The sequence below is a fragment of the Haliaeetus leucocephalus genome, unplaced genomic scaffold, assembly GCF_000737465.1.
Source record: "Haliaeetus leucocephalus isolate CR32 unplaced genomic scaffold, Haliaeetus_leucocephalus-4.0 Scaffold373, whole genome shotgun sequence".
NCBI classification, from domain to species: Eukaryota; Metazoa; Chordata; class Aves; order Accipitriformes; family Accipitridae; genus Haliaeetus; species Haliaeetus leucocephalus.
This window is the reverse complement of record NW_010972809.1, coordinates 7,538,929-7,554,660: the sequence shown is the minus strand read 5'-3', so window position 1 is coordinate 7,554,660 and position 15,732 is coordinate 7,538,929. Positions and strand designations below refer to the sequence as shown.

The following is a 15,732-nucleotide window of genomic DNA, read 5'->3' as shown; positions in this document are numbered from 1 at the left end:
AACAAACACTAAAAAAATAAACTGGTGATTGAATGACGCCTTTCATCTTCCACGACGACAAACAAGTTACTTTCAGCTGGATCAACTTTGTTGATCTAGATCACTGGTTTGGCTTCACAAATTGAGACACTATCACAAAAAAGGTGAGGAGCTGCTTATTTTGACACTGAAAACATGTCAACCAAACTATGGCCTGCAGCACAGATGTAAAAGTGCCACAAAACCTTCCAAAACAACAGGAAAGTTAATTTGTAATATTTACAATATTTAATCTATTCACAATAGAGACTACTCTAATTACTAGCACGAAAAGCAGGGGCACAGTATACAACCTGCAAGTTCAGAGTGAAAAGCAAGAGTTCAACCACTAATGCTTTCGGAAAGATTCACAAAACCTTGTAAAGGCCTCTCTTTAGACAGGTCCTTGTGGCTGAAAATTATTATTCTCTATTAATATGTAACCTGCTGTCCACTCTTGTTCTACTTAGTGATCTCATCAGTTGGGTAAAATGAATAGCATGTAAACTAAATACGGGAAAAATTAAAAAGCAAACATCTTTCTGCAGATAAGTAGTATTATCTGAGGTGGTGCACCCAGATTTATTTACATACATAATTAGAGAAAGGCTGCTGCAAACTGACAAGTCAAAAGAAGGCTAATTCACAGGTAGCAGCAATGGGATTGACAAATTATTCACTGCAGTAGAAAATGATTACTTAGAAAGAAAATACTTAAAGATATGTATGGAAAATAAAGTGATTTGTTCTTCCCTTTTATGCTATTCCTTTAAGGAATGGCAGCTAAAACCAGAATTAATACATAGAGCTGAAGGGCAATTCTGTACAATCCAACAGTCACACACAAATGGTGTATTTCATTGCTTTGGTAGAGATGTATTTGTGAGCTGCAGCAGTGCTGAGCAAGCCTGCAGTTTTCCTTGCAATTCCCAGGATAAGATGTGTACTTTTTTTTTTCCTGCCTTAGGGCAATCAGTTTCACCACACAAGCTTTGTCACTGAGCACTTTTCCCAAAGCTAATTTACAGGCTGGTTTTCACACGCCCATTCTCAAGAAGCATTTCTACAACAACACATGGCCTGAACAATTTTAAGTACACATCAGAGTGGCTAAGAAGTTCTAACCTTTCAGCTGAGGTACAGCAACTGACTGCACCTGCGCTCCTAGTCTACCACGATGCAAAATGAAGTAAGCTTGCTTAGGTACTAATAGTTTTTATTTGCACTGCAGCAGGCTAGGGATGTACCTGCAGCTGGTTACTGCACCTCAGTTGAGGTAGCAGCAACTTTCAGCAGCAACTTTCACCAAACCTAGCTCAGCTACTCTCCGTTGTCTATACTCTCAAAGCTCTTCCCCAGCCCCACTTCTCATTCAGTACAGCAACAAAGTTTAAATATTTGTAGAGTGTCTTCTGTAACTAATTAAGCTAAAACTACCAAACATGAAGAAAGGAACAATTTATAGTAAGTGAAATGAGGATGCTGGGGAAGGAAGACAACTGGGGAGGAAGGCAAGTGCAAAAACAGAGGAAGACAACTGGCTTCAAAAATTTTCCATTATGGCAGGAAAATATACATCTCTATTAAGTGACATGGTCAAAATTTACAAGTTCAGCAAATATCACTCAAGTAAATCAAGTTAAAGTTCTGTGCCTTCTAGAAGTTTTTCATGTGGAAAAGTTAGACCAAAGCAATAATTTTAGGTTCAGCAGACTGATCTACAGTAACATTCAGCTATTGGCTTGTAAGGGCAGATTAAAAAGAAATTTCACACAGTATTCCAATACCTATGCTAGTAACATTGACAAAAAAGACATTTTGGCAGCATCTGGCACTAAATAAATTGAAGCTGCTGATACATATTTAATACGCAATGTTATGTCCTCTCAAGCTATGGCCCAGCTGAGAACGGTCAGCATGAGAGGAAAATCTGAGTGCTGCAGGAAAGGTTTCCAATGATTTAATACGTGGCATCGCTTATTTAAAGTTACTCCTGGCAGAATTATTACTCAGAAGCGCTGGGGACCATTCGCCTGTTGTTATCTTTAAACCCTGAGAAGCAAAAGCCCTGAAGCTGTCCCCGCTTGTGCGGTCTGGTTGACATTTCTCTGTAGCAGTGCAGTCACTGTGGGCTTCCCCTCCGCCGCCTGACTCTCTGCCACGAAGTGCTTGTAAGTGATAGATCCTCGGGTCTGGGGGCTGCCTAGGTGCTTGCACCGGGAAACCAACCTCCGGTTTCTCCAGAGCGGAACTGCTTATACCAGCACTACTGCTGAAAGATGCTCTTTGTATACCTTTGATTAAGCTCCAGTTGCATCTTTCAGAAGATGAGGAATGTTATTCCACAGCTTTTAAAAATCAGTGGCTGTCATTTGATGTATGTTTTATCCTTTTACTGGCTACCACTGTCACTCAAAAAAAGCAGCCATGCCACTTCCTGCATTTTCTCCTCCCCACTCTGCTGACACCAACATCTGTACAGCTGTTTGGTGAAGTGACTGGGAAAGTGGCCAGGCTAACCACTCTGGTACCTGCCGGCAAAAAACCTGCTTCCTAGCCAGCCTAATCCCCCTTCCCACGTAACACACCAACTACTTATACCCACACAAGGGACCAGGCAGGACTGTGGTTTCCAGAGGCAGTGCCAACTTAGAGCTTTTTTCAACTACAGACTGATGATTGCAGTCTATCCCCATGAAATTCTTCTTTCGTTTGAAACACATATTCTGCATTTTCTTCCCTGAGCTGCTGAGTGACTTGGCTTAATCTTATATCACAGGCACGTCTCAGTGAGGTGGCTAATTGATCTCTAAAGTGTTCAAGATTCTGCTCGAGAGCCAAAAAAATTCTTTGGAATACCTCAATATCAAACGTACTACACAAGATCTCATTTTTACTTGTGTTCAAACTGCAAGAAATAAAAACAATGTGCCAAAGGTAACAGTTTTAAGCTATTGAGAAAGCAATTAAAGCAACAGCCACACTACAAAATAAGTTACTTCTACTACAACTAAGATGCTTTTTAAGGAAAAGAAGTGCAGCAGATCTATACAAAGCATAGCCAGCACGTTTTGCAAACATCAGTAAAGAAAGCAAAATTTGTGCCCTTGGTGACAGCTGTCTGCTTGACAGTAGCAGGAGCCTTTTCATTTTCCAGTATACTGGGTACTACTTTACATCAAAAATATTTATTAGAACAGCAACAGCTATCTTCTATGTCTGTCTTACCTGAGGAAAAGTATATAGAAGCACTACTGTATAACAACATCAGATCCTTGCTGTGCATTTTTGTAGGGGTTTCTTCAGATCGCTACAGGCCATTAACCTTTCACTTCAGGTAAGTAATGAACAATGCAATGACTTTTCCAACAAAGGAAATCAGCTGTGTTACCAATGACAACTTCACTTTTAAATATATGCACCAACCCCCTGTGCATGCACTTGTTATTTATTTTTTTTTTTTAAATCAATTCTGGTATAAAATAAGAAAGGTTCCCTTTGGCTTCACCTTGAGCTGATAATGAACAAACCCCCAGTGAAGCCTATTCCCAAGGAAGTCTTCCTTAATAGCACTGATTAAAAATAAAATGAAGTTTCTATTTAGGAAGCAACATGTATTGCTTCCTGCTTTCCTTCACCAGGTTATCTTGTAATTGGACGAGTGCTAATTGGACACTTCAGCCAAACAATTTAATTTAAAAAGGAAAGAAAGAAAAAAAAAAAAAAAAAGGACTCCGATTTCCCTTGGTTTCTAACAGAGTTAGTGTCATTGACCAACACCAATATGCTGAGCTGTGAAGTCAACATCAGACCTTAATTACACTGGGGGAAAGCACAGGAAAACCCTGGTGGGGTCCTTCTTTTTCATTTTACTTATGTACCAGATTAACATACACCTTCAAGCAGAAACACAAAAGTGTTTCTTAAAGAACCTGCTCTGATTTAACATGTCTTGTACCATGGTAGGATGGGCAGAATAGGTGCAACTACCACAGGCTGAAAATTGTCTCTGTAACATTGGTGTAATTCTGTATCTGTACCAAATAATCAACTATAAAACAGGGTAAAAATTTTTGCCTGACATCAGGGCATATAATTTACAAAGGAGGTGGTAAAACTGACAGATTCAGGCCAGCAAGATAGAAGAAACAGAGACATAATTAAAAAGTAGGTTATTTCTTAGGCAGACACTAATTGGGAAAGACTTGCATCTCTCTGGTTTTTGTTTATATGTAATGGTGGTCAAACCCACATAAATAATACCAGGGAGCTGAAAATCCTAAGCAGTTGGGGGAATGCAGTAACAACCAATACTTATTTCTCCTTTACCACCCTGCTTCATTCTACCTGTTAATTCATTCTTAACCCTTGTGTCCTTAAGTCTTCTCTTCCTTTCATCATTTCTCCTATTAACAAGGCTTCCTCCTCTCCAAAAGCAGCAGCTGTGAACTACTTCCCTTTAATGCTTCATTTCCAAAACGAACTTCCTCCATGAAGCCAGCACGCACCAGCCCGTCTCAGCAGAACATGTAGGAAGGTTGGAGAGGCAGCGGAGAACAAAGGAGAGCTAGGGGAGACTCTGCCTTGCATCTTATAATGCTTCCTCTCCCTTTGTACTTTTTGTATGGCAAAACCACTAAAAAGGATGCACTGAAAAACTGCATCCTACTACTTCCTTCCTTTAATTCCATATACTGGCATTCATAATTAGATTTTGTTTATGAATTTTAAGATGGATTTTATTTCATGTGAATAGGATGATAGCCTTTAATTTTCTACAAAATACTTGTAATATTTTTGTGGCAGCAATATAGAGGTGCATAATGCCTCAATGTATTTTATTAAACTTAGTCATACTTCCTTAATATTCTGCATGCAGAAACTAGAATCCAGCAAACTGCTGATGGGTTGCACTTCTAAATACTGTATTGCCTCAAATACTAACTCAGTAAAAACTAACAAAATCATAATTAGAAGACCCAAGAGATCAGAGAGACTGCTTTTCTAATCTGTTATGGAAAGACAGATTCAGGAGAAATTTCTGGTTCTAGCAGTATAAAATTCACAAGGCCAGAAAGCCCATCTTTTCTTTTTTTCCCATAGAATAAAATACATAATGCCAACATGTAAAAACAATGTTAAAAATGCATAACCAATGACACAAAAGATGACTTGACATTTATCTGCTGAATTAAACAGGGTTTACAGAGCATTCTGTATTTTTAGAACTTCTGTCATATAAATACAATTTAGTTTCAATCACTTCTGTATAAACATGAAAAAAACAGTTCTGACAGCGAACGTCTGGATTCCACATTAATTAGTGCTCTGAAAGACCATTTAATTACAGCAAGAATTAAATACATTAGAATATTTCCCCCAAATTGTTCTGCTTTCTCCCCAGAATTTTCTGCCATGTTCTGTCTTTATATGAGACCCCTTGTTCCCTACTAACATTCAGGAAAGCTCTGCCTGCAAAATAAGATATGAATACAGATTTCTGCTATTCAGACTGCCTTGTAACTATATACCCTGGCTAATTCCCCTCCCCAACTCCTTCAAAGTGGTTTTCAGGAGAAAATTATAGAAACATGATAATGTCCAAATATTTGCATAAGGAAGATTTTGAAGATTCCTCCAATTTCCTTCTTCTGTATGTTCAATTCATCATCTTACAACCCACCATGAAGATGCTGACTGGGCTACCCTCAGCTATAACAGTAGCTTGAACACATCCTAGTTTCCCCCAAAAGTTTAAACAGCGAGTGATCCCACAGACCTCTGGACACTGATGTAAACTTTCAACAACAAAGGACCAAAGGAGACCCAGCCACAAATGGCAGGCTTTAGCAATATACTTTCAGGGGATTAAAGAAAAATAAATACACCGTAACAGGTATATTAGCTAGTCCTGTTGTTTACCTATGTGTTTGGAAAAGAAAGTATCCTGCCCAGCCTTTTTTTGTTGTTTAGATTAAAAAAACACCGGAAGTCACCTACAAAAATATAGAAAGGGAATCGGAGGGAAAACTATAGACTTACACTTTTTAGTCATTTTGTAGTAACTGAATTACTTCACCATCACAAGCAAAGTCTAGCACCAAACTTACAGGTGGTACCTTTTTTTATAATTCTAATTTTCAATCTAATTTTTTTGCTAGTGTCATGGTAACATCAACTAATACAATGTAATCTCATACTAAAGATAATGAAAAGTAAGTCAAGCTTTTATAAATCAATTGTTTTTTGCATGAACTTTGTTTTAGCAGTAAACAATCTCAAAAAAGAAGAAAAACCTCTTTATAACCTGGCATGTCTTTAACAAAAGGGATTGCTCTGCTTGGGAATTTAAAAAAAAAAAAGTACAGATAATTACTGACTACTGTCCCTATTAGTATGGATAAATCCCATTAAATGAAACTTTATTGGTTTCTCATTTTACATAACAGTGATGTTAAAAGAATTTGTTGTCATGCAGAAAACAACTGCATCAGGTTGGGTTTTACATTACCCACATTGTCCAGTAACTATTAGATTGAGTCTTTCTCTTATGCTACTTCTCTGCCTAATGCCTTGGTCCTCAGAGATGCCTTTCCAGGCTGAACCCATGAAGCAGTTATACAGCACTGATTGACAGAGTGCTGTTAAACCAGCAGTTTCATTTGTTCAGTGTGTTTTGGTTGGATTGCTCAGCTGTAATGATCCTCTTGACGTAATGCTATCGTTCTTAAAAACCACAATTCACTGCCACAGCAGCACTGCTATGCTAACGTGATGACCATTACTCTGAAGAATTGTCCATTTAATTTACAATCAGAAACAATCATAGATTTCACTGTAGGCTTCTTATAATGCCACACCAGATCTCTGACCTTGTTCCCGTCCAAGTTTGAAGTATATTCTGTTTCAGCCTACAGAAACCTTTTAGCTTTGGTTGCCAAGAGCCACATTACAGCTCCATTAAGAGGCGTTTTCTCAGATATCATTAAGGGTTAATACAACTCTATTGCAGAAGGTAAAGCTGACTTAAAATAGTATGTTTTATTCAGTAGGCTATGATGCATTCAAATTTTTTTCATAATAACAAAAAGAATGGGGTAGACTGGGAGGTTTTATTGAAAACTGCTGTTTACTTCCAGGCACACTATAAAGCAGAACGCCACTGTTACTACATGTAGAAGATGCAGGAGATTCTCTACGCAAAATTGAGATCTAAACACAGTAGATGTAGTGCTAACAATCTGTGAAGTGAAACATGAATGCTCTTGCAGTACTACAAAAACAAATGTACACACGCACACAAATAACCAACTGCAAAAGATACAAATATTTTTGTGGAGAAAGTGACCCTACTTCTATAAAGGTCACTGGGGATATACATGGTGGTGGCAGCAGATAATGCAACAACAATACCTGTGGTGCAATAACTATAACCGGCTTACACACCTATTAAAAACTTGGGTGATATTCAGCTAATAGCTCAGTGTTGCCCATGGTTTCAACGGATGCCAGATAACAGCAATGAACAAGAGATTGGTGAGGCAACACACAGCTCTCCCCATTCTTCAAAGCATCTGCCACCCAAAAGGTGATGCAACAGCCTGGGCATCATTAGGAATACCCACCTGTGTGGACATGACCCATGCGACAGTCATTCTACAGCAGATAATAAACAAAACAAATTTCTCTTATACACGCATCATCACAAGGTGAGCAAGCATTTGTCAGGATTCACTCTTTCAGAGTTATATATAACCTGTGCCATCTTCCCTATTCTACATCAAAGCTTACTGAAAAGGTGTGCAGAACTAGCTAACTTTCTTGTGTATTGGAACAAACAGTTATGCTTTCTGCATGTATGAGGAACAATATTTTTCTTCTTTGCAGAAGTGCAAAAATAGACTCCAAGTGATATTTCAGGGAATTGCCTAATACAAGGGAGGCACCCTTCAAACCCATTTTTAGAAAACAAAAGCATGGTTGTGATTACTTTCCTCACATAGTGAGAATGACATACACTCTTCGTCATTTTCCCCTCTACGTATTTTTTTTGGAATATGACTTTTCGTTCCCAGTTTAGCCTTTAACTAACTGCTTCCTAAGTGACAAATGGCATGCTATGGGGAGAGGAGCTTTACATTAGACAAAAATTCTCAGCCAACTTCACCCTTCCCTGCCTGGCTATATTTACAGCCACACCTTACATTACTGAGTCTTGAACAAGCACAAAGTGCCTGCAGAAATGCTGCTGATTCAGAACTCTTCACCTGCAGTGAGATAGCCTGTTACAACCACTTCAACCAGGGCTAGGTCGCCATGCAAGACATATAGCAGGGTAGCAGCAAACCTCTGTTATAATTCTTGTTAGGGCTTTGGGAATTAACTTTTTTTTTTTAAATTTTATTTAAAAGAACAAGACATTAAAAAGCCAAAAGCTCTTCCCTCACCCACAGGAAAAGACATTCAAATCATATGTAGTGTTATTACTCACTTGAATCAACCATAATGTTCCAATATGTCCTTCCCTAACTGAAATGTCATCTATACTACATACTTCATAACTGAGCATAACAAGTGAGAGGAATTTTTGTCCAGCACTATGGAAAATGTGACCGAGATTAAAAAGTAAGGAATGAAATTCTGACACCCCTTCCTGAGCTGAGCACTGGCAAAATGCTGCAACTTCCAGGGACATTGCTATTCCATCTAAATGCCAGCTTGTAAAGGTATGAGTGATGATGGATATTTCCTCACCAGCTTAAAAGATTCTGGAGTGAGGATGCAATGAGAGGTTTCTGTGACAGAGCAAGTAAAAGTGACATAAAATGCTTCAAGTCTCTGGCAAGAGAGAGAGACAGCAGCCAGATGCCACACCCTCTGAAGGGAGGCATGGGAGTATAACTAGTATTGAACGTAGGGTATGTTATTTTGTCCTTTCTTCCTTCCCATCATAAGCAGCCGTGGTCTACTCTGCTACATGTATCTAGAGCTACAGAGGATTCAGGAAATTAAATATTCTATACTTAATAGTCTGTATTTAATATTCTATATTCTATAACTATTTCTGCTGAATGGATTAACTCCCCTGCACAGTATAAGGCAGCTGAACTCCTGCACAGCACAGATGCTAAATGCTAGCTGCAAACTTGGAACAGAACAACACTGAAGGATGAAGGTTACCTTACCAGCTCTAATACCTGTTGCCATTAGAATTATCAGTATAGTAGTTTATGTTTGACTTTCAGACAATATTAAAAGCCAGGAAATATTTGAGTGGATAACTGAAGTTCTAAATAAGCAAACGAGAAAGCAAAACCACGCAAGGAATTACAAGCCAAAACAAGGCTGAAGATGTTAAGTCTGTACTGAGGATGTAAAGTTTTTACTCTTTCACCTTCTGAGTCTGGCATAATGGAGTCCAACAAGTGCATTTATATGGCTATTTATAAGGTTTAAAAACAAACCAAAATCCACCCTCATAACAAATCATATGGGCACAGTCTTCTATTAATTCCATTACAGTCATATTGTGAAACAAGTTGTCTCTCAAAATGTTAGGAAACAACATTCACACATTACGTGAAATGTGTGATACTTGGCTCTTTGGATTAAGAGATGTAAAATTATTTCAGTTGCATCTACTTATAAATAATTTCTTTGTTTTTAAAAGCATGCATAAGTAATACACTTCATAGAGCTAACATTTAGTTTCTCAGTTGAGAGAACTATCTGAATCAACTGGAAAGTGTAGTCCTTTGAAGGGATGACTAGTTTCACGACATGACTGAAACGTATGCTACAGGTTCTCTAATGAACAGAGGAAAGAGGGTGGACTATGAATTTTTTTTTGTGGACATCACATCTCTAAGAACACCAAGGACTGATAAACAATCTTTTTTTTTTTCAATAACTCGCCCTATGTGCATTTGCAGTGGGCGACCTGAGGAAGTAGTTTATGTGGAAGGGGGATCTTGGAGCTTCCGGGCAAACAGCATCTGTAAGACAAGTTTGCTAAATGTGGCATCACTCACAGACAGCTCTGTGATGCTGTAGAGGTTTGATGCTTGTGATCTGTGGACGAGGAACCAACACGTCCTGTGCACGCTTTGGATACTCCCAGGAAGCAGCCAGGTGATCTTGCCTGTTACAAGCAGCAGAGGAAAGACTCATGCTGGAGCCCAGGGAGGAAGGGAAGAAGTCACTGTAGGCCACAAGTCATGATGCCAGAAGAGGACCACATTTTAAGCACTGACAGAGAAGCGATCTGTGAAATGAAAAAACACTGGGGCAAACTGCTGCAGCTCTAATAGGGCAGGTGAACATGTTGTGCGCTGATGGCACAAGGGGTTGCACTAATGGTAAGTCCAGCAGGACTGACCGACTGAACTGTGAATGCTCTAGCTCCATCTGCACTGGGCATGACAGTTATTCAGCACCAGCTGGCAGGAACAAAGGGGGAGAACAGTGCCAACAGATGGAAGAAAGGAACAAGATCCTGCAGTGTTCATGGTCCTGCTCATCAAGCTGGAAGCCAGCTGGAAGAGTGACAAGATCTCCGGTCCTTGAATTTCCTTATTAGAACTGACTCAGCTTGGGTAAGATCTCAATTTGCCTCAAGGCTTATGAGCCTCATAAGGCAACTTGCAGGGCCATGAAGTCTCAAAGCAAGGCCAGGAAGAAAAAACCCATTCTTGGGATGCATCTCGGCAGACCAAGACTCACTCCAACGTAGGAGGATGCAAGGTCACTTAAGAAAACACCAACCTTGTCATCTTGGTAATCAGCACGAACACGTCTGAGAATGAGCCTGCAGGAGGTACCTCTGGCAAGGGAATGGCATTTGAGCAGAGACCTAATGTCAGATACACAGCAGGAATGAGGAGGAGAGAATTGCTCCTCGACTACAAGAAACGGGTGAAAAGGAATAGAAACTGAAAGATCACAGAAGAAAAATGAAAGCAGAATGAAAACAGGAGTCCCCCTACCCCCAAACCCTAGGTCCAGCCCACAGCACTTGAGGGGAACTCTGATGCCCATCACAGCAATTTTGCTTTGTATAAACTACATCTGTTTATTATTATAGTTACCAATGGGACATTGCTGGGGAATATTTCCCATGGGTGATTGCACTTTTAATAGTACATATAACAGAATATCTAGAATGCCAGGTTTCGTAATGACCACAACAAACATTTTATGTAAAAAAACGAAGAGTAAAAATGCCTGTAACTCTGCTAACACCATCCTGCAAACATCCACACACCACAGGCAACATACCAGTGAGAAAGCTTCAAGCTTGGAATGAAACAACATTGATGGGAGAAAATCAATGGAAAAATATGTCCTCCTCCTTTTTTTCCCCTTCACTGCTTTGGATGTACACATTGTCAGGCCTTTGAGCTTTGTTTAATTATTTTGTGCAAGGGACTGGAATCCTCTAAGTATTTATGTGTGCATGTGAGAGTGTGAACAAAGGGCGAAATGCAGTAGCTACACAAACAAGTTAATAGGACTTTTAAACTACTGAACTGTTCCTCAGCTTCTACTGTTTCAATTTCTCATTCCTTAAAATTCAGTAAATCCAATACCAAACCATTAAGCAATTCTGTATCTGCTTTGATAAACAACATTTGATTAATGATAAGAACGACATGGGATGGTATTACCAAGACGACCCACGTAGTGCAATATATTTTATCCATCTTACTGGAATAAAATATTGTTTTACTGAGAGCAGCACTGTCTAGCAATGGTAGACCCTCAGAGTGGAAATTCGAGGATGCCATTACTGTATTTGTGACCTGTGTGAAGGCTGCATAGATCTGCTGTTTTTTATCTCCCCCAAGTGGTCAAGTGAGTTCGTAAGTCTGCCTTAGGGAAGCACTTCCTCCCCCTCTAGAGCATCTTCTACAGTGTCAGATGAAAAGGCTAGTGGTGGACCAGGAAAACTTTAAAGCTGAACAAAAATTCATTAAGAAGGCAGAAAGCACAGGAAACACCCAGTGTCAAAAGTAACCCAGTTACTCCACATATTCACACATAACCCCTAAATTTAATTCCTAACTCCCTTCCCAGCATACAAGTGACTAAACTACACCTTGAAATAGTACTCATGTTTCACAGTTTACAAGTGGGTTTAATCACCTTGGTACAGATTTACTAATAATTTATAATCCAATTTGTCTTTGAAATAACTAATATTTCAAGCACCTGACATCAGAGGTATCTGAACTCATATAATCTCATTGCAATTAATAGTCTCAAACCATTCAATTGCAATCTATCACTACTTCTCAAACAGCACTGATTACAGTTACTTTCCATTTTTCTTTAATGTCTCTTGTAAATTGTAGTAAATAAGCAGGTAGCCTTCACCCTTTTAGTTATATGTATGTTTAAAAAGTCATGAAAAGGGTATGGAAAAAGAGGAGGAAATCCTCATTGTTATTTTAGCTATACTCTAAATCTGTTACAAACATTAATGTGGCTGCAGGCCAGTTTAGACAGGATATAAACGACTGTCCTCCACTTTGCTCTTTTCTCCAATCATTAAAGTTTACTTAATATTCATGAAAAATACTTTATATCGCTGGAAGCTAAAAGCCTCTCTTTATTCACAGAACAATTACACCTCTGGCTGTATCATAAATTACCTACATTGTCAGGACAACATACTTACAACCTTATCTGGAGGACCAATCCTAGATATGAGAGAAGAGATTTGTTCTCATGCCTAATAATTAGTAAAAATCCTTTGCTGTTTACTTAAGCTCTAAAGAGTGCTTTTTATTTATGGTTGTCAAATATTACCAGGATCACTAGGAAATCTTTCAAAGTCAGATAAAAATTTGAAATAGGGAATTTCCACTGGTGTTTGTGCTTACTGCTCACACACACTGAATTTCCCAAAAGATATATATGCAATTCTGTGATTGATCTTCCCAGAGAAGGTCTAGCCAGAGGCAGCTGGCTTGGGCTGGGAAAAAGCAGTCACCAAACACGCATCTTTCTCATTATGACAGGCAAAGGTGGCATTGAAGGTGATATTAAAACACTTTTCTTGCCTTGTCAAAGCTGGCCCTGCAACTGGGATGAAACATGCACAGCGTTCCACAAACTGAAGTTCAGAAGTACATCTTAACTTCTACTTCCATTGGAAAAACCAAACCCAAACAAGAAAAACCAAGCAGAGTTTTGTAGAAACAACTTCTGAATTACAACTTTGGCTTCGGGTGTAACCTTATGGATCCACTACTGTTTTATGCCTACAACTTTATTTTTGATTTCTTATGGCAAGTGCTGGATTCTACAACAGGTAAGACTTAGGAGCCGTTTTAGTCCAATTCCCACTCTCGCCCTGCAAAAGTTTTCAGAAAAATTCATGATGTTGATTGAAATTCCAGTGTTTATCTATTCCCAAAGCAGTATTTTCTCCCACGAAGTAAGAGCAAGATACTTCCTAGATCCAGTAGGGAATATAGTTAAAACCCATAAATAAAAACATCCCTTTGATTTAGAAAAATTTTAAATATTTTGATCTTAAGAAATAAGGCTAAAACAAATAAGCTTAAAATCTGAAAGCTGACACAGATAGAAATCTCTGCTAAATACTATTTAAATGTCACTTTCTACACCAAAAGTAATCTGTAGCTCATATACCAGAGAGCAGTCAAATGATTACTTTTAAGATGGAACAATGGAAATTACAGGTTTGACAAGCATATACCATGATCAAATTAAACACTGCTTTTCTGCTTTGCACAGTTTACATTTACAGAATTTACTTTTTAAACAATATTGGCATTTGGAATTTGTTTATATCAAAATATGCAACATTATTCCTGCTCAAGTTCCCTAGCTCTTTGTGTGTCTATACAATAACATTCTCCTTAGTTCGTTGTAGTAGTAGTTGTAAATTTTCTTTGTAACCAGTTTCTGTGTAAAAGAATTGAATGCTCAGATAAAAGAACAAAACAAAAAATAAAGTCCTTAACGCACTATTGTTAAGAGTAGCTTTTATTTCCGTAAACTAAATGAGTCACTGATGATGCTTGTTAATATGGTAGTAGAAAATAGTATTAGCACTAGCAATTCAGGACAGGTTTGCAGGGATTTCCAACCTATGTCAATTGTCCTTCCTGGCCTTCAACCTTAAGAAAACCAAATTTGAACAGCAATGGTCAAATACCACCAAAGAGAACAACCACTGGATCTCACTTTGTTCTCATTGCTCATAAGCTGAGTAAGAGCTGCCCTTTGTGTTTGTCCTTTTGTGTACCAGATACACAAAAGAAAGACAGACCTATTTCTTAACCAGCTGCTATGCACTGAAGAGAGGACTTCGTGCCCACCATACAACGAATGTTGGGCCACGGAATTGGCTGCACAAACAGTAAGCTGGGTAAGTGGCTTTTTAATATTATTATATTGCGCATTTCTCCTACATAAGTTTTACAATGTATCCGTATACCCACTGTGTATAACTTAAAAGCTGTGCAATATAATAAAGAAAAATGCCACTTACCTGACTTTCCATAATTTGGTCTACAAGTCTCACTAGTATGCTAAATATTGGGATGTCATAGGAGAGCAAAGAGTCAGTCTTTTGACAACGAAGAATGTCATGTAGCCTAAAAAAAAATTACAAAGGGTTTTTGCTTCTCTAAGGGAAAAAACAGACCATATTAATTTTTCTGTTAAGCCAATCATTTAAGTTTTCCTTCCAATGAAAGAGAAGGTGTTTCTGCCACTTTCTGCCACTCCACATACCATTTCTATATACCTTCAAAAAAGATCCATTAATTTTTCCTAAATGTTTTTCCTAAGCATTAATTCTCCGTTGATAAATATATCTCCAATACATACACCACTTTTTAATCTATTTAAACCATGTTCAGGGCAGGAACAAGGGTAGGGAAGTTGGAGTAATTTCATAGCCAGACACAGAAAATTAGTCAATAACCAAAATAACTGTTTCTAAAACTACAGAAAATTTACTGCAGCTTTGTAACTGTTTAAGTGTTCAATCAGGCTCATATAGTAAGAATAAAAACACCCCTGGATTTAGAGAATGCACCAGGCCTGCAGGTGTCTTGACACAACATAAGTAAAATTAATGAAAACATGACTTATAAAGGGCAGGACAAAAAAAAACCCCCAAACCCTAACAAAAGCAAACAGAACCAAAAAACCTTACCAAATTCCAGAACACTGAAGTGCAGTGTGCTACCAATAAAATTTATACATAAAATTTTGTTTTAAAAAATAAAAATCACTTACCCTTTACATACATACAATACAAAGAGATTTACTGAAATACTGATATATAAAATAATAGTAAGCACTCTAAGATTCTCTTATTGCAACGAAAGCTGAATTTGTGGTAAAAAGTAGGTTCAATTTTCTGCAGAGGTATAACATACTTTACTTGTATTGAATAATCAGGCTAGACAGATACCTAATGCCCAAGTCTACAGCAATCCTTTGATAAGGTGTGAAGAAACCTCGGCTATGGAGGCACAGTTCAGCCACCTTCTGACTGAGGTCAACTGAAAGCCAGCTTCACACATGAGATCAATAAGAAAATGAATAACATTTCTAGCCTGATATTATCTGTGCAGTGGTGATTGTAAGACACTGTCGATTCTTCCAAAATAACAATATCATTTACAATGCTTTAATTTCCTTCTTACTCTCAATATCTCCAATTCAAAT

At 38.3% G+C, this 15,732-nt stretch overlaps 1 protein-coding gene across 7 annotated transcripts in view; it reads right to left on the bottom strand.

Annotated features, from left to right (window-relative positions):
• The window catches only part of LYRM4 (LYR motif containing 4), a 94,349-nt gene that overhangs the window by 35,890 nt on the left and 42,727 nt on the right, over positions 1-15,732 (bottom strand). For 2 of the 7 annotated variants that reach the window (XM_010573259.1, XM_010573265.1), the window contains one exon: positions 14,543-14,648. The exons of 4 other annotated variants lie outside the window; for them this stretch is intronic. In XM_010573259.1, the coding sequence (XP_010571561.1) occupies positions 14,543-14,648 (106 nt within the window). Of the gene's footprint in view, positions 1-10,201; positions 10,283-14,542; positions 14,649-15,732 lie in introns of those variants that run through there. One more of the 7 variants, XM_010573263.1, reaches the window with a different exon arrangement.